General features: G+C 46.6%; 1 protein-coding gene and 1 pseudogene across 1 annotated transcript in view; both read left to right on the top strand.

Annotated features, from left to right (window-relative positions):
- LOC127190828 (mitochondrial amidoxime reducing component 2) overlaps window positions 1-22,874 on the top strand; it is a 28,945-nt gene extending 6,071 nt beyond the window's left edge. Inside the window, exons 3-8 of the mRNA XM_051148086.1 lie at window positions 9,677-9,845; window positions 10,959-11,099; window positions 17,024-17,085; window positions 17,169-17,240; window positions 20,095-20,242; window positions 22,575-22,874. Of these exons, the coding sequence (XP_051004043.1) occupies window positions 9,677-9,845; window positions 10,959-11,099; window positions 17,024-17,085; window positions 17,169-17,240; window positions 20,095-20,221 (571 nt within the window). The 3' untranslated portion in view covers window positions 20,222-20,242; window positions 22,575-22,874. The remainder of the gene's footprint in view (window positions 1-9,676; window positions 9,846-10,958; window positions 11,100-17,023; window positions 17,086-17,168; window positions 17,241-20,094; window positions 20,243-22,574) is intronic.
- On the top strand, window positions 7,821-7,921 carry LOC127191277 (uncharacterized; annotated as a pseudogene).
- Window positions 22,875-24,806: the final 1,932 nt, after the last annotated feature.

The following is a 24,806-nucleotide window of genomic DNA, read 5'->3' as shown; positions in this document are numbered from 1 at the left end:
AAGGATGACTTTGAACTTCTCACCAGCATGGCTTCACCTCCTGTGTGCTGGGACGACAGGCCTGTAGGGACATGCTCAGTGTGTATGATGCTGGGGGGTCGAGCCCTAAGCTTTGTGCGTCTAGGCATTCACTTTCTAACCGAGCCTCAGCTTCAGGATTAGTTTTAAACAGGGATAACTAAGAGTTGCAGATAGGCCAGGCGTGTTGGGGCACCGCTTTAATCCCAGCACTCGGAAGGCAGAGGCAGGTGGATCTCTGAGTTCGAGACCAGCCTGGTCAACAAATAAGTCCAGGACAGCCAGGGCTATTACACAGAGAAACCCTGTCTCTAAAAATGAGCAAACAAACAAATGAAAAGAATTGCAGATGACAAAATGACTGTCATAAAGGAAAAACTATCTCTTACATTGATGGGTTCTTAGAAGTAGGTGGAACTACACAGGGAAGCCTCACGGCTAGCCAGAGGCAATGTGAGGAAGGAGAGACCGATGCCCAAAGCCTTCCCTTGGGTTTCTGCAGTGAAGAGAAAAGAAAGGGAGGATTAGGTTGGCCTGTTAGAAAGACTTCAATGGGCCCCAAGACAAAGAGCTGTGTGTCTTATAGTCCTGACACCTGCTCCCTCAATAAAGACTCAAAAACCGACTCAATAAAGGAGAGTTTGCAAGTCATGCTTGTATGTGACAAAGACTATTATTGTCTCTAGGAAGTAGCTGGCCACAGGGAGGGGCTATCCCTTCTCCAAGGTCCCAAGATAGTGAAGCAAAAACATAGTTAGCACAAGTGTAAAGCAGGTGCAAGTTCCTATGCTTAGGGAATGTCACCATCCATTCAAATTAGAAAGGTCTTAAGAATGTGTGTGTGTGTGTGTGTGTGTGTGCATGCAGTGGGAGTAAGGTGCACACATGCAACAGTGTGAGTGTTTGTGTGTGTACATGTGCAGTGGGGGTAAGGTGCATACATGCAACAGTGTGGGTATGTGTGTGGGTGTGTGGGTGTGTGAGTGTGCAGTGGGAGTAAGGTGCACACATGCAACAGTGTGAGTGTTTGTGTGTGTACATGTGCAGTGGGGTAAGGTGCACACATGCAACAGTGTGGCTATGTGTGTGGGTGTGTGGGTGTACAGCAGGGGTGAGGTGCACACATGCAACAGTGTGGGTATGTGTGTGGGTGTGTGGGTGTGCAACAGGGGTGAGGTGCACACATGCAACAGTGTGGCTATGTGTGTGGGTGTGTGGGTGTGCAGCAGGGGTGAGGTGCACACATGCAACAGTGTGGCTATGTGTGTGGGTGTGTGGGTGTGCAGCAGGGGTGAGGTGCACACATGCAACAGTGTGGCTATGTGTGTGGGTGTGTGGGTGTGCAGCAGGGGTGAGGTGCACACATGCAACAGTGTGGCTATGTGTGTGGGTGTGTGGGTGTGCAGCAGGGGTGAGGTGCACACATGCAACAGTGTGGCTATGTGTGTGGGTGTGCAGCAGGGGTGAGGTGCACACATGCAACAGTGTGGGCGTGGAGGTCAGAGGACAACTTGCAAGAGTCAGTTGTGGCTCTGGGGATCATAGTGAGATCTTCAGGTTTGACAGCAGCTGCCCTGCCCACTGAGCCAGCTCACTGGCCCATGGAGACACATTGTTTAGAGTTCTTAGCCTGCCATCCAGACGGGAGAAATTACTAGTTGATCTCAGAGCTGGACAGTGAGAACCCCAGAACTTTCCAGTCCCTAAAGTGTGCCAGTGAGAGCAGGAGTGTGTGTGTGTGTGTGTGTGTGTGTGTAGGGGTGAGGCTGTGTGTGTGTGTGTAGGGGTGAGGCTGTGTGTGTGTGTGTGTGCAGGGGTGAGGCAGTGTGTGTGTGTGTGTGTCTGTGTGTCTGTGTAGGGGTGAGGCCCCAGGTCTTGGCATCTGCTTGCATGTAGGTCCTCTTTCCATGACCCATAGCCTGAATTTCTTTCTTTTCTTTTTTGCTGCTGAGGATTAGCTCTTTGATGTTAGGAGGTCACAGAAACCTAGGTGTTTGTTGTGGGATGGTGCAGTGTTGTGGATCCCTTGGTAACCAGGGAGGCTTTTGTGTTGAAGTGCTGGAATTAGAACCAGCACCTTGGGCATAGTAAGCACTCTCCCCTTGAGCTGTGCACTCTGCCATCAAACAAGGTCTCACCTCCCCGCTCACCCCATCCCTGAGTCATGTTTCGTGTCTCACTGTGTATCTCTGGCTGGCTTGGAACTCTGTAGACCATGCTGGCTTCAGACTCACGCCTGCCTCCACCTCCTGGGTGCTAGGATTAAAGGTGTGCAATACCACGACTCAGCCTAGCTATTCAGCTTTGTAGAAACAGGTACTATCCAACGGTGCCTGGGCTCATAGCAGAGTCTTATGTTTGCTCAATGTATTTGAGCTGAAATCCTTCAGCCATGCTTCCTAATTCCCCAAATTCCAAAGCAGTACCTTGCCGAATGCTGTCCTAGTAAGCCTGTGAGTGAACATCACTAGTTTCATTTTACATAGAAGGAAAACAGGCTTTGATCCCCTGCTCCGCTCCACAGAGAGGTGAGGGGAGTGGAGACAGGAAAATGGAGTAGGAGAAGGAGGGAGGGAGGGAGGGAGGGAGGGAGGGAGGGAGGGAGGGAGGGTGAACTGGAGCCCATTCACTTCCTAGGCTTCTTCTATTGCCTGTGTGCAAGGAGGGGAAAGTTTCCACAAATGACAGGTTTGAAGAGAAAAACCCATGCTTCTTGTATTGCAGCCGGAAGCTTGTGTGCTTTTTTTGTGGGAGCGATGGTGGGTTTGCTCCCTTGGGGATTCACTTGTCATCCACAGCACCTTATCCAGCAACTGGGAGATGAGGACAGAGAGACTATGAGTTCAAGACCAGCTTGGCCTACATGATGAGACTGGTGTGTGTGTGATACACACACACACACACACACACACATATACATACACACACATATATACATACATACACACATACATATATATACACATACACACATACACACATACACACACACACACATATATGAAGAAGGAAAGACTTCAGATTTAGCAAATAGCCTGTAGGGTCTAGCTTCAAAGACTAGCTGAGCTACCTTTTATTTTAACTTGAAATTTAAATAGAACTAAGTCAGGTATACAAGTATTGGTTGTCTTCTTAAGCATATTTAAAGTTAATTTTTTTTTCTAAAAATAAAGAAGAAAGAAAAATGACATTGACCCCAGACAGTCCAATCCAAGTTTTATTTCTTTATAACTGAAAAGGAAAAGGAAAGCCTGGGCCCACGAGACAGAAGGGAAAGTTGGCGTTTGCATCACAGGCCGTGAACTTCCACACTGTTGGCGTGTTTTCTCCCCCAACAGTCAACTCTCCAGCACACACCAGCTGGGGTCCCACAATCCAAGTCTAACACCATCTGCCTGGAGATAGCCTCAGATGCCACGAGGTGAGGACTAGTCTCTTGAGACTGCCTCCCCTTCAGATACTAGTGAAGGCCGCAGCCTGAACCTCTGACCCACCAACTGTGACTTGATGTCCACGGCCTCCTTCTTGGCTTCCCTTCCTTAGAGATCCTCACAGATTTCAGGACATGTCTGCCAGTTACTTACAAAGGGTACTCCAGGGCCAAGGAGGGGCAGATGAGGAGAATAGACAGGGTGTGGGTAGGTGAACCCCTGTTGTGCTTTCTGATGTGCCACCCTCTAGATACTGCATTCTGTACCAGCCAGAGAATGCGCTATGATAGCCATACTTTGGGGTTTGAATTGGGGACTTTACTAAGTATATGCCAGGTTGCAGTAAATGAATAAGGAGCAAGAGATAGACAATAGCAAGATATCATCAGATCCAGAAGGAGGTCATCCAGAAGGAATCAACTGGAAGGCCCTTCAAGACAGCCAGCTGGAGTTCCCAATAGAGTCCCGGGCAGAACAGTGTGCACCCCAGGTGAAGTTTCTAAGCAAAAGACCAAATGGCAGCATACAGATGATGTCATCAAATTGGGTCTCACGACATTTGAGAACTCTGGGGAAGCTAAGTCTGTCGGCCTGAGTTCCCAGCTGAGCATGCTCTCCATGGCTGACCTCCAGCCTTCTCTTTTCCATTGGTTGCACTTATATATTATGAGAGAAACAGTAGGAGATGTTTATCTGTTGTGTTAAACTGTTGGAGGTGGTTTACCTTAAGCTGTTTTGAGGACACAGGGTTTGCACTCTTGGGCTGTTTTATCATTGCTGCCATAGAGTAAAGGGGAAGGCCATCCCAAGGCCTTGAACTCACACGTGCTTTGGTCTGAAATGGATGAGGAGGCCCAGCCAGCTTCCAGAGCCAGCTTGTCCGTGACCTCAGACACTGTGTGCTAAGCAATCTGGATGCTCTTTGAACTGATCTTTGGGCTTTTATTACATATGAGTGTGATTCATAATAAAGTAATTAGCTATTGATCGACTCAGCCTGCAGCCCCTGTCCCTTCCTTGGAGGTTGGGGTGTGTGTGTGGTAGGAAAGTCCAGACCCTCTGATCTTGGAGTGGGATTCCCTGGCAATCAGCTCCTCAGGGAGTTGGTTCATCTACCATGTGGGGGCTGGGAACTGAACTCAGGGTTTCAGGCATGGTAGCAAACATCTTCACTGTTTGAGCCATGTTGCTGGTCCTGAGCTTACATTTTAAAGACGGAGGAAAGAAGAAATTTGTACAGTCCAACTGAAGTTTTATTTCTTTGTAATTTTGAAAACCAGTGAGATAGGAAGACATCTTAGTTATTTTTCTGTTGCTATGAAGAGACATCATGACCAAAGCAACTTATAAAAGAAAGTATTTAATTGGGGGCTTACAGTTTCAGAGGGTGAATCCATCATGGTGAGGGCATGACAGAGAGAGGGGGGAGGGAAGGAGGGAGGGAAGGAGGGAGGGAGGGAGCAGAGAATGCCAAATGAGAATTATCTGGGCTTTTGAAACCTTAAAACCCACATCCCCATTGATATACCTGTTCCAGCAAGGCCACACCTCTTAATCCTTCCCAAACTGTTCCCCCAACTGGGAACCATGTAAGCAGATATATGAGCCTATGGAGACTGTTCTTATTCAAACCACCGCAGAAGGCAAGAGGCAGGCTTTTCATTCCTTACCAGAGTATGTTGCCTCTGGGTCCTCAGTGAGTATGTTTCCCTCTACCAGCAAACCTTCTCCAGCACACAACAGCTAGCACCAACAGTCCACCCTGGCCCCATCTGCATGGAGATAGCATCAGATCTCACAAGCTAAGGCCTTGGTCCTATGTGACTCTTCCTGGCTTCAGAGGCCAATGAAGGTGGCAGCCCGAGCCTCTGACTTACCACCTCCTCCCTGGTCTCTGTTCATTTGCTAGAGTTCCTCACAGAAATCGTGCATGCCGGATACTTATGAAGGTTAAGGGTGGATGGGACAGGTAGAGGGGATGAGCCCCTGGGTGCTTTCTGGGTGTGCCTCCCTCTACACACCTCTAGGTGTTCAACAGTTGGGAAACTCTCTGAACCTTGACATTTGGGCTTCTGAGGGAGCCTCCTTACACGGTGTGATTGATGAAATAATCAGCCACCTACCAACTCAACCTTTAGCCTCTGCCCCTTCCTTGGAGTTCAGGGCTGTGGCACTAAAGTCCAGCCCTCTGGTCTTGGGGTTGGTTCCCCTGGCAACCTGTTTCCCATCTTCAGGCAGCTTAGGAGACCACAGGCGTCAGTGATCGCTGTGGCACACAACTGCCCTCCAGTGCCCTACTTTCTCAACACTTTTGGAAGACTCCTCCTTTGCCACTTGTCACATGTCACTGTGTGGACTGTTTTCCTAACACGGTGTGGCTTCCACTGTGAGTCTGTGGCAACCCTGCTTCTTCATCTTTTTGTTCAGGCTCTTAAACTGTTTAGTGTTTTTCTATAATATGAACACTGTTCTATGGGAATTCTTTAAGGTTTATGTTTATTAGTTTTGATCATGTACCTGTGTGTTTCTGTGTGGAGGCATATATGCGTGTGCCTTCAGAGGATATAGACATAGATATCAGATTCTCTGGAGCCGGAGTCTTAGGCTATTGTGAGTCGACTGTCAAGGTTTCTGGGAATCAAACTCTGGTCCCCCAGAAGAGCAGCAAGCCTTCTTAACCACTCAGTCATCCCCAGCCCCGTTATGAACGTTCTTATGTGTGTCTTCTGAGAGCACACATGCAAAGTGTGGAGGTCGGAAGACAACTCAGGCGAGGTCAGTGTTCTTACTCTATCATGTGGGATCAATCCCAGGGATGGAAGTCAGGCTGTGAAACTTGCAGTAAATCCCTTTTCCTGCCGAGCCATTTTGCCAGCTGCAATGGATGTTAAGTGTAGGCTTCCTGGATCAGTAGTCATATGGCATTTATTGATTTACTTGTTTGTTTGTTTAGAGACAGAGTCTCGTGGTATAGTTCAAACTGGCATAGAATTCTCTATGTTGCCCAGACCGGCCCAAACTCTTAAACTTCCTGCCTCTAAGCCCCCAGTGCTAGGACCACAGGTAGTATCAAAACACATGAGCACTAGAAAATGCCAAACCGTTTTCTAAAACAAGTGTGCCATTTTTTTTTCCAGCTGGCACAGGTCTGGTAGAGGCATGCCTGTCATCATTTGGAATGGCACTGGTTGGTTGGCACCATCTTGCCCTGTTGGGTACTTTCTGCTTTTCCAAGGGCCAGTGCCAAACTCCCGTGTGTGGGTGGACACTTTCGAGTGGAAGTGTGTGCATTTACATGTGGGCGGTGTTCTGAAGGAGCTACAGGACATCCTTGGTGCTGTTCAACCATGGATACACTTTGTTTTGAGTAGTTGAAAGGTTGGTCATGGTTTTAGAAGGATGCCTGAAGGCCATTTCAGGTATCACTGAGGCCAAACAGTGCTACCAAAGGGTTTCAGATGGAAGGAGGGGGCCCTAAAAGCCTTAACAAAAGGTATTAAGATTTGACAATGGGGCCAGGTGTGGTGGCGCACGCCTTTAATCCCAGCACTTGGGAGGCAGAGGCAGACGGATTGCTGTGAGTTTGAGGCCATCCTGGTCTACAAAGCAAGTCTAGGACAGCCAAGGATACACAGAGAAACCTTGCCTCAAAAAAAACAAAAACAAACAAACAAAAACCCACCAACAACAAAAAACAACAACAACAACAACAAAAAAGATTTGGCAATGGGATGTGGTAGTGCATGCTTGTAATCCCAGCTCTGAGGGTGGAGGATTTTGAACTTCTAGAGCTCAGAAGTTCAACTATTAATAAGTATTCTGGGACCTTATGTTGAACTCCTTTGCTCATGTCACCCTAGGCATCTTCACACTGGCACAGGCACAGCATTCACACAGGCTGTGTGTGTATGTGTATGTGTGTGTGCACGTCTCATGGTATTTGTGTACTTTTCATGGTATGTGTGCACTTCTCATGGTATATGTGCGTGTGTACACTTTTCATGGTGTCTATGTGTGTACGCTTTTCCTGTTGTGTGTGCACTTCTCATAGTGTGTGTTGTGTACTTCTCATGGTATGTGTGTGTGCATGTGTACTTTTCATGGTGTATGTGTGTGTGTGCTTCTCATGGCGTGTGTGTGTGTGTGTGTGTGTGTGTGTGTGTGTGTGTGTACTTCTTCTCTATGGTGTACCGGAAACTTTCAAGAAATCAATCTCCAGATTCTCAGATCCATAGTTTGTACCTACCCCACCCCTCCCCGCCCCACTGTAGTGCTGGTGATGGAACCCAGGGCCTTGCATATGTTAAGTAATCTACCACTGTGCTAGCCAAGCCTTGTTTCTTTGTTTGTCTTGTTGGTTTTTTAAAAATAGAACTTTATTGTGCATATACTAAAATTGGAATGATATAGAGTCAATTAGCCTGTTCCTGTGCCAGGATGACACACACATTTGCTAAGTGTTCCATATTTTTCTCAAAACAATTAAATTAATGTAAGAATAAGTAAACATTAAAGTAAAAGATATAGTTGGGTATGGTGGCACATGCCTTTAACCTCAGCCCTCGGGAGGGAAAAGCAAGTGGATCTCTGTGAGTTGGAGACCACCTGGGTCTACATAGGGAGTTCCTGGCCAGCCAAGGATACATAATGAGACCCTGTCTCAATCCTCTTCCCTCAAAATATCAATAAATGGGGCTTTGCTTTATAGTTCAGGCTGTCCTTGAACTCAGTATGCTCCCGCTGCAGCCCCTGGAGCTCTGGAATTGGAGGTGTGTGCCCTCGTTCCCAGCTGCTGCTTCTCAGGGCTTATTAAGGAAAGGAAGGGACCTACCCTGGTGGCTCACACCTGAGACCCCAGCACTGGAGCTGGAAGCAGGAGGGTTGCGAACTTGGGGCCCAGTGGGGCTACATCGTGGAATCCTCACCACTTGGCTTAGGGGGGGAAAAGAAATAAAATCCATACTAAACCTTGTCTAGAATTAAGTAAGATTCATGGATCTTCTTAGGGTTCACCTAAAATGAATTTCAGCTAAATCAGCTTCTTATGTTTAAAGGTCCTCAAAATTTACAACATACCTATCTTATTATGATCAATTACAAATCAAAATTATAAAGATAGTTTCATCTCTTTGAGATTTCTTCACATAGGGATCCTTAAACAAAATTTTGTTGGTTCAAAGGAACTATTTTAAGAGATCAATAGCCATAAACACAGATCAGTATAAAATTAGGTGAGAAAAGTTGGATGTACATAGTGTCCAAGAGTAAAGAAGGGGACTATACAAAACTTTGGACAGTCTTTCAGCCGTGGTGGGACGCGCCTCTCTCCCAGCACTGTGGGAGGCAGGAGGGTCAAGGATAACCTCTACTACAAAGCAAGTTCAAGGCCAGCCTGGGCTAGCAGAGACTGTATCTCAAAAACAATAAGAACAGTAGTTGGTCTATTTAAAGAAAGTCCCATTTGTGTATTGTAAAAATGGATAGTGGTGGATATCAAACTGATAGCATTTAGATCTCATTGATAAAATGAAAATAGTCTCATCTTAAAGGTCAGTGTTTGTAATTTAGAGAAATTACATCTTTCAGAAGTTAAAGTTAAATTGAAATATTTGCATATCAATTTATAAGCTCTGTGAAGGACCCACGGCTTTTAGCAACTAATGTGAAGGAAGTCAAGTTAAACCAAACGATGAACACAGCAGAGATCAGTGTGGCCTAACCTGTGCTCACCTCCTTCCCAGGAGGCAGGTATAATGTTTGTATCTCCAATTTATAGCGCGAGCAGAAATACGGGCAGAAATATGAAGTTCATTTCTGGTCTGGAATCAGCAGACCAAGGGAATGACTGATTCCAATCTGAACCTTGTTGGAGGAGTCCCAGCAAAGGTTTGCCCATTTCAGGCAGCCCCTCTTTTCCAGAAGAAACCTGAATCTTCCATATTCCTACCGGTCCAGGGACCAGGCATTTAGGTGGCTGGAAGTGTGTCAGAAACGTGTCAGAGTTCCAGAGTCCAACCCACTGAGCCAGGGTCCGTATCTGAACAAGCGTCTAAGCGATTTGGAGGCCTAAGAGCCGGGGAGATGTTCCCCAGAGCATGTGCTGGACCCTTTTTTGCTCATTTCTGGTTTCTCTCTGAAGACCGCTTAGCAGCCTTCTGGTCCATTCAGGCTACCACCACGCCACGTGTCCACAGAAGTGACCCGGGCTTCTCTTATAACCCTTCCAGGCTATTTGGTCTCGACATTAAAGGCAGAGATTGTGGTGACGAGGTGGCCCAGTGGTTCACCAACTACCTGAAGACACAAGCCTACCGGCTCGTTCAGTTTGATACCAAAATGAAAGGAAGGACAACAAAGAAGCTTTACCCGTCTGAAAGCTACCTTCAGAATTATGAGGTGAGCCACACAGTCTTCCCGCAGTCAGCGGTGCTCCCTTCTCTGTTCATGGGAGCCCCTCCGGAGACTTCAGCTGGAAAACCCTGGCAGTGGTCCAGGAGGGTGGTCCAGGGCACAGCCCACACTTTAAGGATGGAGAGGGAAGTAGGGATGAGGGATGTCTCGATGCTGGGACTTCCGAGGGAGATGTGTAGAGAGCTGGGTCTGGAAGATGTGTGGAGGGAGGAGCTGGGTGACTTCTGGGGAGATGGGGACTCGGGAGTCAGCTGGCTGGAAGCAGAATGTGGTGGCTCAGGCCCGTAATCCCAGCACTCAGGATGCTTAAAACAGGAGGATTGTTGTGAGCGCAAGGCCAGTCTGGGCTAAAGGTGAGACTGACCGTGTGCCAGAGAAGAAAGAGAAGATGAAAGAAAAGAAATCTGGCTGCTAAGTGAGGGTGGAATGCTAGGGCTAAAAGTGCCTTTCCTGGTGCAGCCTTTCCACAGCTTACCTTTACTCCCCGTGTGTGTGTGTGTGTGTGTGTGTGTGTGTGTGTGTGTGTGTGTGTGTGTGAGCTATTTCACAGTCTAGGAAGGCACTTCCTGCTAGGGAAAACAATAATGTGCCACACTTAAGCTGCAAGTACCTCAAGGATTCCCCTGCAAAGCCAAGGCAGGTTTATTTGTTATTAATAATATTATTAACGATATTATTATTTATTTTCTTTGTTACTAATGTTCCCAATCTAGAACAGTGTCAGGTGTCTACTGGTGATCAGTAGATGTTTGAGTGAATGGATGGGGTTGGTTGGTGAAATTCTTACTAGAATGTACTTGATTGGCAGCAGACGCCTCCCTGTGTGACGAGGAAATAAGCAGGTGTGAGAATAGCAGCAGGTGTGGTGGCGCACACTGAGGCACATCCAGGCCTACGTAGTGAGTCCCTTTCTCAAATAAATACAGTGTGCGTGGAAGCCATGTCTTCAGTGCTCACATCCGGTCTGCATGCCCCCGGACTCCCTCTCCCACACACAGCTCTCCCCTTCCGCACTTGAGAGGTTTTCTATCTGCTGAGCTTCGGAGGAAGGGCAGTACCGCTGGGTGGGAGGCCTGACAGTGCCATTCTCCGTGACAGGTAGCCTACCCAGACTGCAGCCCCATCCACATGATTTCTGAAGCCTCCTTAGTCGATCTCAACACCAGGCTGAAGAAGAAAGTGAAGATGGAACATTTCAGGCCAAACATCATGGTGTCAGGCTGCGAGGCTTTTGAGGAGGTAAGGAGCCACTGATGCGGGTATCAGGCTTATATGTGCTGCACTCAGAGCCAGTAAATCTGAGCTACATCCACCCAGCTCCCCCAAGGCTGGTGGTGGGCCAACTACTTTTCCTGGACTATGGTCTCTATGGCCGCTAATGGCCTCCTGGCCTCCAGGGGGCGCTGTTCACATTCTCATGCTTGTGCACTGACCTGTCTGCCTCACGCTACCATCACCCTTTCAAATGTTAATGCTGCATGAGTGAGCACATACACTTAAAAGATTTACTGTTATGTATACAGAGCTTTGCCTGCATGTACACCTGAAGGCCAGAAGAGGGCACCAGATCACATTATAGATGTCTGTGGGCCACCATGTGGGAATTGAACTCAGGATCTTTAGAAGAGCAGCCAGTGCTCTTAACCTCTGAGCTATCACTCCAGCCCCATACACTTAATCTTTAGCTAGCAAACAAACAAACAACCCCACAACAAATGTAAGTATGATGCAAAATTCCCACTGTCTATTGTAAATGCGGGGCAGTAGGAGGATGCATTGTGGGACATTTGCAGCTTGTGGTGCAAAGTGCTGTGGGCTCTTCCCCTGAGGAGTTAGAGGATGAAGCCGATTGTGAAAGGCTTGGGCCAGTGCGGTGTGTTTGATTTCTGGAAGACAGAGCGAGACAGTTTAAAAATGAGGCTGACCTTTGCTGCTTTATCTCTGTCACTGGCAACCGCGGGACTCAGTGTTCCCTGGACTCGTCCCGAGCTGAACTGGGGGCATCTTTGTGTAAGTCCTTACTCTACAATTTGAAAGAGCTGGGGGAGAAAAATGGCAGAAAACCACAGTGTATTCTGTCACGTGGGAAGGGCTGTTGATAGAGAGGGAGGTATTTTTGTTTGTTTGTTGGGCCTCGAACTCCCCATGTAGGTGAGGATAACCTTGAACTAGTCTTGTTCCAGCTCCAGGCACGCTGTTTGGGAGGTGCTGGCAATCAAACCCTGGCTGGGCGCATCCTGAGCAGGTGTTCTACCACCTGGGTACAGCCTCAGTGCCCAGTCTCATCTGATCAGAGACGCTAAACAGGGTCAGCCCTGACGAGAGCTTGCATGGGAGAGGGTCCTGAAGCCAGCCAGTTGTACGTTGAGTCCAGCCCCACCACTCACTGCTGGCGTGGCCTTGACCTTTCCAGGCCTGCCCATTCTAGCAGGTGAAAAGCAACTTTTGGGTAAATCCTCATGTTTAGACCTTTGTCTGATGGCCTGAGTTAGGAAAAGGAGTTTTTTTTTCTTTTTAAAAACCTATATGTATTTATTTTTATCTTATGTGTATGAGTGATTTGGCTACATGCATGTGTGTGTATCAAATGCATGCAGTACGCAGGAAGCCAGGAAACAGTGTCAGATCCTTGGTACTGGAGTTAGAGAGGCATGTAAACCATCATGTGGGTGCTGGGAACTGAACCTGGGTCCTCTGCAAGAGCAGGCACTCCCCTTAACCACTGTGCCATCTCTCCATCCCCCACCCCCTTAAAAAACTTCTGTTCCAGAAGAAATTTGGAAGTACCACACCCTGGCTGGGGGTGTAACTTCTTAGTAGAGTGCCTGCCCTGTTGCATACTGGGAAACCTGAATTGGTTCCACGGTCCATGGCTCATTGCCAACCTAGGCACTCAGCTTGTCCCAACTGTCATCGCATCTCTTGTGCAGGTGTTTCCCTGTTCTCTGTGGTATTCTTAAATACCAACCACTGGAATTCAAGATGCCACTTTGGCTTCGGTTGTCACATGATGTACACTTTCTCTCTGGCCTTATGCATATGCATATTATGGCCATGCATATGTATGATCTAGTTTATATGGAGAGATGTATATATAGACATTACCATCTACTCTTAGAGAGAAATAAGAAAGGAGAAAGAGTCTAGGTTCTATTTTAAACTTCATACGTTTTTTGTTTTTGTTTTCATTGTTTTTGACAGCCCTGGCTGTCCTGGAACTCGCTTTGTAGGCCAGGCTGGCCTCGAACTCAGAGATCTACCTGCCTCTGCTTTCCAAGTGTGCCACCACACCCAGCTAAGTTTCATACATTTAAAGCAAATACCTAGAAACACCTCAAAAAAACAAACAAACAAACAAACAAAAAAACCCTTACCTGTGCTGTTTGTGTGTGGCTCCCCTTCTTGCGTCAGTCTCTTATTTTGCCTCTTTCTCAGGATCTTGCTTTTGATGGAAAGCCTCATGTAGTCTTAGTTTCCTATTTGCAAACCGTGCACAGCCTGATCGAACGAACACGTCCAGGATGGGCTGGAGAGGTGGCTCAGCAGTTAAGAGCGCTGGCTGCTTTTGCAGAGGACCCACGTTTGGTTCCCAGCCCGCACATCATGGCTCACAGCTATCTACAACTCCAGATCCTGGGGATCCAGTGCTGTCTTTGGGCTTTCTCAGGCACTGCACACATGTGCACAGACACAGATGCAAAACACCTGTACAGAGTAAAATAATCATAATCATAACCATAATAATAAGTCTCAGTGTTAAATCCATAGGATGGAACCCGTTTTTAGACCATTTTCCCCTTGACCATCTCTCTTCCTTTTCTTCTCATTTCTTTCAACTCGCAAATTCCTTCTCGCCCTGATTTTATTAGAGTGCAGACAGGCTTTTCAACCAGTAGAGGGCGCACTAACCTCTTCTAATGTTTTCCATGTTTCAGGAAGTCCCTGGAATCTTGTTGGGTGGAGCATTTCTTTGCGTTGGATATGTCTAGTGAATATTAAATTCATCCATTGAAAATTTAAGTTTTCAGTTATTTATAACATATTGTTTTTAGGAACTGAGTTAACCATTGTATTTAAACTTGAGTGTAGTCTTTTTCAAAGCAGTTAGTGTTTTTGAACCAAGTGGACAATGACCAGGTGAGGATGAGTGCCTGGTAAAGTTAACAGTGTCAAGACAGTTAACTTTAGGATCTTAGGAAACCAGACAAATTGCTAATGAGCCCTGCAGTTGACCCTGTGATGGAACAGGCGGCCTAAATCTGTCTTGTTGAGCTAAGACCCTAACTGAACATTTCAAGGCCCCTGGTTTTCTGTTACAGCCACAGTGCAGAATTCCACAGACACATAGCTTGGAATGTTAAACTCATTGTCACTTGGAAAAGGGGAATTGGATACAAGAAGGTTGGAGAGGCCGCGGACTCTCAAGCAGCCGGGCGGCTCACGTACCCGTGGCTGCAGCGCCCTCGTGTGGTGAAAGGAGCCCAGAAAACTTGGTTCCACACAACCCTGGGCCCTTTGCCCTGCCCAGGCAGGCACTGTACCAGTCACCTAGGGGTGGTTTGCCATATGCTTCCCTTGCAGTTCCACTGTTTGAGCAGGGTTTGTTGTAAGTCGCAGCTCCATTTGTGGCACGGTGTGTCCTTGGCTTTTACAAAGCTTTACACAGCTCCTGGGCCAACTGGTGGCTTGGAACTTGGAGTTTATTTCTACCACGAGCAGTTTCCTGGAGGATGACTGGGGGGCACAGGGTATCTATGGAGACCCTTGTATTGTCACTGTGGTCATACTGGCGGGAGATGTCTGAGTTTGAAGACCCAGTTGGTACTGCACACCAACTGTGCTTTCCTAAATAATTGCTAAAGGCTCGAGGGAAGAGCTAGCTTGCCTTTGAATACAGAGTGGACCATGATGTCATAGCCAGTTGCAGAAGGGGAGACTAATTGTAAGGAACAGAGTTTGGATGCTGGCATCCATGTAACAAGCCAGGATGTCACACACACAGGAAATGCAACTCTGAGGGCTCTGAAGCCCCTTTTGGCCTCTGCATGCAAACAGGTGCAGGTACTGGCCCCCCCCCCCCCGAGTGTTCATAACACTTACACATGCGCATACAAACAAAATAAGTCTTTTTTTGTTTTTAAAGAACGCTTTAAAATACTGGGCTGAGACATCAGTACAGAACAATACAGCTTTTGCTCATTATTTCCTGAATGAAACAATGTGCCTTGTCATTTATATTCCATTTTATATCTATCACAAATAATGATTTAAAGTTGCTGAGAATGTATGCATAGATTAAGAAACAGTACCAGACCAAGGCCATTTCATAGAAGAGATAAGTATTTGAGAATTTGGGATTCTGAAGGGGTGCTGGAAGCGATCCCTTTGTTGGACACCAGGGGACACTTAAATGTATACAAGTAACTGTGTGTATGTAAGCTATATTAAATGTTATGATGCAGTGTGTTTTATGTGGGCATACATATACGTGTGTTTATGTTTTGTGCATGTGTCTGTGAGAGTGTCTCTCTCATATATATATACACACATATATATACATACATATGTATGTATAATTTATTCTTTTTTATTTTATATGCATTGGTATTTTGCCTGCGTATGTCTGTGTAAGGGTGTCAGATCCCCTGGAACTGGAGTTATAGACAGTTGTGATCTGCCATGTGGTTGCTGGGAATTGAACTCAGGTCCTCTGGAAAAGCAGCCAGTACTCTTAACCACCAAGCCATCTCTCCAGCCCCAAGTGTGTTTCTTTTTTAAAAAGCTATTTTTACTTTGTATATGTGTGAGCCTGTGTGAGTGTATGTGCACTGTGTGTGTGCAGTGCCTGTGGAGGCCAGAAGGGGGCATCAAATCCCATGGAACTGGAGTAGTGAGCTGCCATGTGGGTGCTGGGTAGTGAACCCAGGTCCTCCGCAAAAGCAGCCAGTGCTCCTAACCACTGAGCCATCTCTCAAGCCCCAGTGCATGTGTTCTCCTGTATAGATGTGTGTATAATGTTTGTACATGTGTGTATTTAAGTGCAGGCATTTACAGGTACGTGTATCTGTATTTGCATTTATGTGTTGGCACAGTTGTGTGTAGTGCCCATATGTATATGTGTGTTGGTGTGTATGTATGTATAAGTGTGTATGTACCTGTGTGTACATATGTTTATTTGTATATATGTTAATGTGTATGAGTGTATACGTGTGTGTGTACACAGAGCTGTATGTTTATATGTATATCTTATATATGTGGGTGGATTAAAAGCGTATGAGGGGGATTGAAAGCTTTGCCTAGCTGCCCTGCTTCCTCCTGGTGTGACTTAGGAGTGTTCTGCAGTGTTCTGCACGTCTGTCTCTTGGGGGAGACGGGAATCGTAATAGCTCCTCCCTTCAAGTCATGAGGACTCATGGAAGATCAGTGTTCAAGAGTGTTCCGTGGCCATGGAATGCCCGTCCCACTTTCACACTGTGTTCTGTGGGAATGACAAGTGGGGGACTCATGGCTGACTACACTCAGGTGATGTCTCAGCCCTCAGACTGGCCCCTGCTACAGCTAAAACCAGTGCTTCGCGACCTTCCTAGTGCTGTGACCCTTTAGTACAGTTCCTGACTGCAGTGACTCCCCAACCGCAAAATTATTTTTGTTGCTACTTTATAATTATAATCTTACTACTGTTATTAATTGTAATGTAAATATTTTTGGAGGTTGAGGTTTTGCCAAAGGGGTGGCAACCCACAGGTTGAGAACTGCTGAGCTAAACCATAGGCAGGGTAGACTTGTTTCAGAAGCTGCCGGTTTCTCACTCTGTGTCAGCAAAGCAGTCTGATGAATCTACTGCAGACTCTGCACTTGTGAAGGTCTGCTCTTGCTGCCTTGATGGAATCAGTGATTGGGATTATATCAAGAGATAGATGCCTGGGGCTGGGAGGTGAGTGTGTGGCCCCCTGTACACAGGAGCTGGGTCCCATACTCAACGCTATAAATATTTTTTTAAGGTAAATCATGCATCATGAGCTTGACTGCATACTGCCTTTCTCGGGCACTTCCAGAGTTCCTTGTGTCCTTTTGTGCTCTCTCCTTCTGCTGAAGCCATACTTGGTTCCTGACCAACATGGAGGGAGCCTGACTCTAAAAGACACCTCTACCTTTTCTCCTAGGATACCTGGGATGAGCTCCTAATTGGTGATGTGGAGATGAAAAAGGTGTTGAGCTGCCCCAGGTAAAGAGTGGGCTTAGACATGGCCTCTGGGGTGTGCAAGCACGTTGGTTTGTATCCATCATCTTCTCTTGGGCCTTTGACAGGTGCATTTTGACCACAGTGGACCCAGACACTGGAGTCATAGACAGAAAGGAGCCGCTGGAAACTCTGAAGAGGTAGGACTCCAGCGCATACTGTGTGCTGTGGATATTAGCCGTGCCCATAACTACCTATCATGCACTAGGCGCTTGTGTCCTAACCCCCAGGACCCTCTTCCTTTGGTTTGCATCTGTCCCTCAAGGCGTGTGAGTTCTTGTTTCTTCCTCTTTTTATTTCTTTAATTCTCTAGATGGATCCTCTGCTCTGGTACATTTTTAGTTGTACGATTTCTATTTTGAAACTCTAGTCTCTCATCAACTTGTGTGCGTGTGTGTGTGTGTGTGTGTGTGCGTGTGCATGTGCGTGTGTGTGTGTGTGTGTGTGTGTGTGTGTGTGTACAGGCCAGAAGATGACACTGGATGACAGAGGATGACATCAGACACTTCTCACCCTTTTTGGGTTTGTTGTGTAGTAGATCTGTCTGTTTGTCTGTCTGTCTGTCTGTCTGTCTGTCTATCTATCTATCTATCTATCTATCTATCTATCTATCATCTATCTCTGTATTTTATGTGCTTTGCTGCTTTGTCTGCATGTGTGTCTGTGTGAGGGTGTTGGATCCCCTGGAGGTGGAGTCGCAGACATTGTGAGCTGCCATGTAGGTGCTAGGAATTGAACCTGGGTCTTCTGAGGGAACAGCCAGTGCTCTTAACTGCCGAGCTATCTCTGCAGCTCTTGGGTTTATTTTCAAAGGGTGGAACTCCTAGACAGTTGAGCGCTGCTGTCATGGGCGATGCCACTGTCTTCTGCCTTCCAGACACTCAGCAGTGTTCTCTCGGCCCCTCAGAGAGGAAGAGGTCTCCCACGCTCCATTTCTGTGCAGCCTCCTTATCTGAAGTGTCACACACCATTTCTGATGGACACACTAACTTCTCTGCATCCATATCAGAAATGTCTAACCTAGATTCCACAGCCATAATAGTCTCTGCTTGGTCCAAAGTGTCTTAAGCCCAAGTCTTCAGAAAATGCAGGCTGACTAGGAGCTTCCTGGGCCAGTCTTAGAGTTTCAAGACATACAGAACTTGGCTTTCGTTCCCTCTAATATCAAAGAGGCATGTCATACTGACAGTAAAAAAATGCGTGACCCTCGGTGACACCTGCGCAAGTGCCAGAGACTGGCTGTGCAAGCCTCTTCTTGCAGAGGCACAAAGTGATGCTGAGTGGCTGGGCCAGGGCCAGCTTGGAAGCAGACTCAGCAAGGAGGCGAAGACACACACACCTGCTGTGGTTATTCCAACCCAGAATGCACCATGTTATGTTCGAAAGAAGGTCTCTCATTGGCCTGGCACTTGCCAGTGAGCTCCAGGGGTCATCTGTCCCTGCCTCCCCAGTGCCTGCTGGGATTATAGGTGGGTGCCACTCTGCTTTTCCTGGCTGCTGGAGAGCTGAACCCAGGTGTCCTTGTTCCTGCACAGCAGGCATTTTACCCACTGACACATCGCCAGCCCCTCTCACCAATTTTCTAATCATTCAAAAGGCCCTGGGGTTCCGTCGCAAACATGGCAAAAAATGTTCAAGGACAAGTGAGCATTTGTAGGGGAGGCTGTGTTTTGTTTGCTTTTCCTCTGTTTCATCGTGTGTTTCTAACAGGTTTAGAGGTTATTTCATGAGGTTTACAGTTCCATTCTTGTTCTCTGCTTTTTAAAACACCCTGAAGGTCATTGTCTTCAGCTAGGCCTTGGACTTCATCAGCAGAGGCTCTTGGCCTTCAGTTCTGTTGGCCCAGGAACTCCAGTTTTGAGCCTTAATGTTGGAGAGGTTAAAAGCACAGGGCACAGAACCAGAGCTCTGCAAGGGTCCTAGTCTCGTTGCTGTGGGCAGATACCCCGATGAAAGCAACTTAAGAGAGAAAGAGGTTGACTTCAGCTCACAAGTCCAGGCTGCAGTGTATCACTGTGGGGAAGTTAAGGCTAACTGCATCGCATCCAGAGTCACAAACAGGGAAACGCATGCGCACATGCTTGCTCGCTGCGCTCAGCTTGAGTTCTCTGCTCTTGGGTAGTTCAGGACCGTCACTGGCCTGGATCTTCCCACATCAGCCGACTTAATTAAGACAACGCCCACAGGCCAACCCAGTGCAGGCAATCTCTTATTGAGATTTGGTCCCTGGGTGGTTCTAGGTCGTGACAAAGAAAGCTGACATCACAGTGGGTGAGGGGTGGTTCCATTTTGAGATTTCATGAGCACTTTTTCCCATGAGTTGTGAGTCCAAGGTACCTGAGTAATAAATACAATACAACGCTAACACAAACCTACATTATTATCATTATTATTTTAAGATTTATTTATTTTACATATGAGCGCTCTATCTGCATTTACACTTGTGTGCCAGAAGAGGGCATTAGATCTCAGGATAGATGGTTGTGAGCCACCATGTGGTTGCTAGGAATTGAACTCAGAACTTCTGGAAGAGTAGTTAGTGCTCTTAACAGCTGAACCACCTCTCCAGCCTATTATTATTATTGTTGTTGTTGTTGTTGTTGTTGTTGTTGTTGTTGTTGTTGTTGTTATTATTATTATTATTATTATTATTATTATTATTATTATTATTATTATTATTATTATTATTATTTAGAGAGGGTTTCTGTGTGTAGCCCTGGCTGCCCTGGAACTCACTCTGTAGGCCAGGCAGGCCTTGAACTCAGAGGTCCACCTGATTTTGCCTCCTTAGTGCTGGGATTAAAGGTGTGTGCTACCATACCTGGCTTTAGAAAACCCATAGTTATTGGCTACTTCACAGCCATTCCTCTCCACCTTTAGACAGTGCTTGTTGTTAGCCCACATTTCCGTAAGGAGCAACCTTCCGGGTTCTGTGGATAACACTGGATTCCCGTTTCCTTTTGGGGGCTGATGATGAGTTTTGACTCCTTTCAGCTACCGCCTGTGTGATCCTTCTGTGAAGAGTTTATACCAGTCGTCCCCACTTTTTGGGATGTATTTCTCAGTGGAAAAAATTGGAAGTCTGAGAGTCGGTGACCCTGTGTACCGGATGTTGGATTAGCAGACCCAGTGGGGTGACACGGTAACAACTTCACTTGGCATCATGACCACAGTTTCTTGTTTTCAGACGCTGTAAAAAAATTAAAAAAAAAACTATTTTATTATTTTCCATGTATGGATGTTTCGCTTGCATGTATGTCTGTGTCCCACATGTACACAGAGCCCGAGGAAACCAGAAGAGGGCCCCAGGTCTCCTGGAAGTGGAGTTACAGATGTCGTGAGCTGCCGGAATATCAAACCTGTGTCTTCTGGAAGAGCAGCCAGTGCTCTTAACCGCTGAGACAGCTCAGGCAGATGCTGTCTTTAAAACCTTAAGCTGTTTTTAACTCTTGGGAGAATGAGCAGTTTGGGAATCAGAGAAACGCACCCCCCCCACCCCTATTCCCTCAATAATCTGTATACTTCTACCCAGTATTTCCCTATCCCGGCCTCCCATTTGGTCATAAAATACAGACAGGGGATGCCCTGCCAAGCTGGCCATGCTCCTGGTCCCCTGGGGACCATCACTAAGGAAATAAGTAGCCAGGTGTAGTGGCGCATGCCTTTGATCCCAGTATCTGAGGCAGAGGCAGGCAGATCTCTGAGTTTGAGGCCAGCCTGGTTTACAAAGTGAGTCCAGGACGACTCACAAAGAAAGGCATCACAGAGAAACCTTGTCTCGAGCAACCAAAATATCATCAGCAACAAAAGAGGAATAATGAAGGCAAATGGTCCTCTAGAGTTAGGTGTGTGTTTTCTAGTTTGGTTTTTCGTTTATCTGTTTTCTACCTGAGAGAAGTGGGAAATATTGAAAGCAAATTACCTATCAGACACCTCTTAAATATAGATTAAAGTTAAACAGTATCAGTGTATCAGGCTGACTAGCTGACTGCGTCAGGTCAGCTCGAACCCTGAATCCTGCAGGCACAAGCTGCACCCTCAAGGTGCAGAGTCATCGGAAGACCTTCCTTTGCAGATTCGAAACAGCTCCTCCTGCAAAATGTACTATCCACCCCAGAATAATAATAGAAATTCTCCTTCTCTCCCTCCCTTCCTTCTGCCCTCTCCCTTCCTCCTTCCCTCCCTTCCTTCTTTCCTGTCTTTCTTATTTTCTTTTCTTTTTTTTTTTGAGACAGGGGTTCTCCATGCCCTGGCTGTCCTGGAACTTGTTCTGTAGACCAGGTTGGCATCAAACTCAGAAATCCACCTGCCTCTGCCTCCTGAGTGCTGAGATTAAAGGTGTGTGCCACCACTGCCCTGTGCTTTTCTTCTTTTAAAGGTTTAGTTTCTATTTTATGTGAGTGTCTTGCATGTAGTATTTACAGAGACCAGGAGAGGGCGCTGGAGCACACAGAACTGAAGCTACAGACCACTGTGAGCTGCCACGTGGGCTCTGGGAGCCAAACCTGCACCCTCTGTAAGAGCAGCCAGTGCTCTTAACCCCCCCCCCGCCCCGAGCCACATCTTCATTTCCTGTTTCCTGGTTTATAAAGCCATCACATGGCCCAAACCTTTATCAAGACTTCTCTCTGTAATTCTTCCCTGGGATTCTCACATATGGTCACCTCTCTGTAGCTTTGCCACCTGCCCATGTGACTGACCATCCAAAGGACAAAGTGCCATAGAGGTTCCTGTGGCAGAGGGGTGACCACAGACACATTGGGGTTCATGTTTAGCTACAAGTCTCTATGAATTACAAATAAGAAATAAGGCTGTCCTTATTAAAACAGTTAATAAAAAGTTATTTTGGTATTAATTCCTTATCTCAGAAGCATAAGGGTACTCAGTACATATTAGTTATGATTTTTTTTTATTGCCCTTCTGAACTGTGGCACAGCCTTAGGGGCTATTGTGCTATAAATGTGAGATGGAAAGTGAGAAAAAGGAAATCAACATCTTTTGGCTTCTTTTATGGGGTAGAATCCCAAAGTCCATTCAGCACTAACGAAGTTTGAGTGAGATGGGGCATCAAGCAGTCCTGAATGCATATTACAAGGAGTTTTTAAGGACAAAGAACACAGACACACCGCACCCTGGTTGGCAGGGCAGAGTCCTCCCCAGCGTCCTGCTGGACTTTGGTGTATGGGGAAGCATGCATAAGCGTCCTCTTAGGGGTCACACCCCTTCTCATACCCATGAGTGTAGTGGACACAGCCCCTACCACGGCCAGCACCGAGAGAGAGCCCTTCTCAGGACTCTGGTGGGAAATCCATCTGCATGAGCAGCTGGTTTCTACGATGGTGCTTTTTGCAGTCCGTAGTTTGCATTCTCTGCTTTTCACCTTCCGTGAGTGAGTGGCTGTTTGTTTAAGTCTGAATTATTTATAACCAATAGTCTGAGGAACAAAGTGATAGAGACTGTTATCGTGTGTTCAGCTTACAGGTCCTGGGAGATACATCTGCGAGTCTTTACTGCCAGCCACAGCCATCTTCCTGGGAACGGGTCGCTGCTTTTCTCTCACAGCTGGGTATGCCCTGAGTTAATTCAAGACAAGTACCAGAGGTGTCTTGGGAATGTGAAAGAGGGTGTATAAATTTTAGATAATGAAATTTAAAAAAAAAATGGAACTGTGTGTCCAATTGCTCTGAATGTTACTCCCGCGATGTCATTTTTCTAGTCCCTGCCTTTAATATTGCTAAGTAAAGAAAGTTTAAAGAGACAACTTAAAAGCTGCCAATTTTTGGAAAAATGACTATACTTTTTGCTGTCATGTCCTGAATATCTTTTACGTGCTAACATGCTCATAAAATCCTGCTAGTTGGTCTTGGCCTGGCTCTTGAGCCCTGCTGAGGTTAGGCTTACTACTGACTTTGCCTTACCATTATAGAGCCAGGGTTATGCTTAAATATAGAAATGATTTCATAATCGTGGGCTTATTTTGTTTAATAGACTGTGTCTATATTTCATTCTGATTCTATTAAGACATAAATTGTATCTGTAATTACCAGTTCCTCCAATTCTACAAGAGAACGGAGTTGAAAAGAATGGAATCCTTAGAAATAGGAATGAACAGGAGAAGTTACGAACACCGTTTTAAAGGTTCACGTCTATTTTTCATAACAAAGAAAGATGAGCCAGCTTGCTGTAACAGTAAAAATACCCACTGATGTAACATATAAAGGAGTTATCCCACTTACAGTGTGTGGTTTCTTCGTCATTAATAAGTGTGAATCTTTTCCTATTTCATCTGGGATATTTGCTTCTTTCTCATTTCACAAAATCAGTCATGTGTCTTCCCTGGGTTCCAGGCGTTACCTCTTGTGTGTACAAGGCATGCTGCCCTGCACGCACATAGCTATCTAAGCCAGTGGTTCTCAGCCTGTGGGTCACCGCCTTTCATAGGGCTTGCATAACAGATCTCCTGCATATCAGATGTTTACATTAAGATTCATAATGGTAGCGAAATTACAGTTACGAAGTAGCAACAAAAGCAATTTTATATTTGGGGTCACCACAACATGAGGTGGTGGGTCATTGCATTAGGAAGGCTGAGAACCTCTCTCGTCAAAGGCATTATAGCCGATGACGTCAAGAGACAACTCATACTCAATAGGGAAGAGCTGTTGCTTCCTTCCTCCCTTTCCCTTGCTGGGTTCTGGGCCTGAGTTCTACCCCTCACCTCCAGCAGGCTAGGAGATAAAAGTGACAGGCAAGCTGTATCCGGAGTACATTTTGGAAATTATATATATAATTTTTTTTTAAGTCATTCTCAGGTTAAAGTCAACCATTAACTTACACAGCCAAGATGCCTTTCTGTAGAGGATTCATGCGGAGCCTCGGGGTCCCCTGAGGTACCTATCACCACTGTGTCTCCAAATAGTGCCATGCGAGCTAGAGGGTGACAGTTCAGTGTTCAACCACAGAAGGCAGCCCAAACCCAGGGAAGCAAGGTGACCAGTGAACGCATGCATGCTAGCGTCCTGCATTCTCCACTCTTCACACAGTGGCCTCTCGGGGTATCTACATAAGGACTCCAACTCTGCAGCATTGCCTAGCCTCAGCCGCCCTCCACTGACACCCTCATTCTCACATCTTTCATGCCAGTGTCACATGGCTGTCCATTTCTGGGGACAGTGCCTTCTCTGCTTCAGGATGCTGCCCATCAGCAGGGCCATCTGGTCAAGGTGTGATCTTGCCCATCATCAGCACATGCCCTCCAATTTGTCAACTGCAACTTCCTGGGTCTTGACTAGTCAGAACTATGTGGACTCTTCCTGGGAGACAAGCTCCCCCTCCAGTCTGAGACTTGGGGTGGCATGGGGAAAGGGGCTTTCCAGTTTCTTGGAGTTCTTGGTTTCAGTAGTCTGATGGCCAGAGGAAGAGACACAAGCTTCTCTTCAGAGAAATCTTTATTTCTGCCTTGCTGGTTGCCCCTTGGCTGTTTTAAAGATTTGTTTATTTAATGTACAAGTACTCTCTCTGCATGCACTTGCAGGCCAGAAGAGGGCATCAGATCATAGACGGTTGTGAGCCACTATGTGGTTACTGGGAATTGAACTCATGGCTTCTGAAAGAGCAGACAGTGCTCTTAACCACTGAGCCATCTCTCCACCTCTCTCCAGTCCCCGCCCCTTGCCTGTAAAATCCCCAGCCTTTGTTTTTAGTGC

The sequence above is a fragment of the Acomys russatus genome, chromosome 6 (assembly GCF_903995435.1).
Source record: "Acomys russatus chromosome 6, mAcoRus1.1, whole genome shotgun sequence".
Lineage (NCBI taxonomy): Eukaryota > Metazoa > Chordata > Mammalia > Rodentia > Muridae > Acomys > Acomys russatus.
The sequence above is the reverse complement of the archived record's forward strand: the minus strand, read 5'-3'. Positions and strand labels throughout refer to the sequence as shown.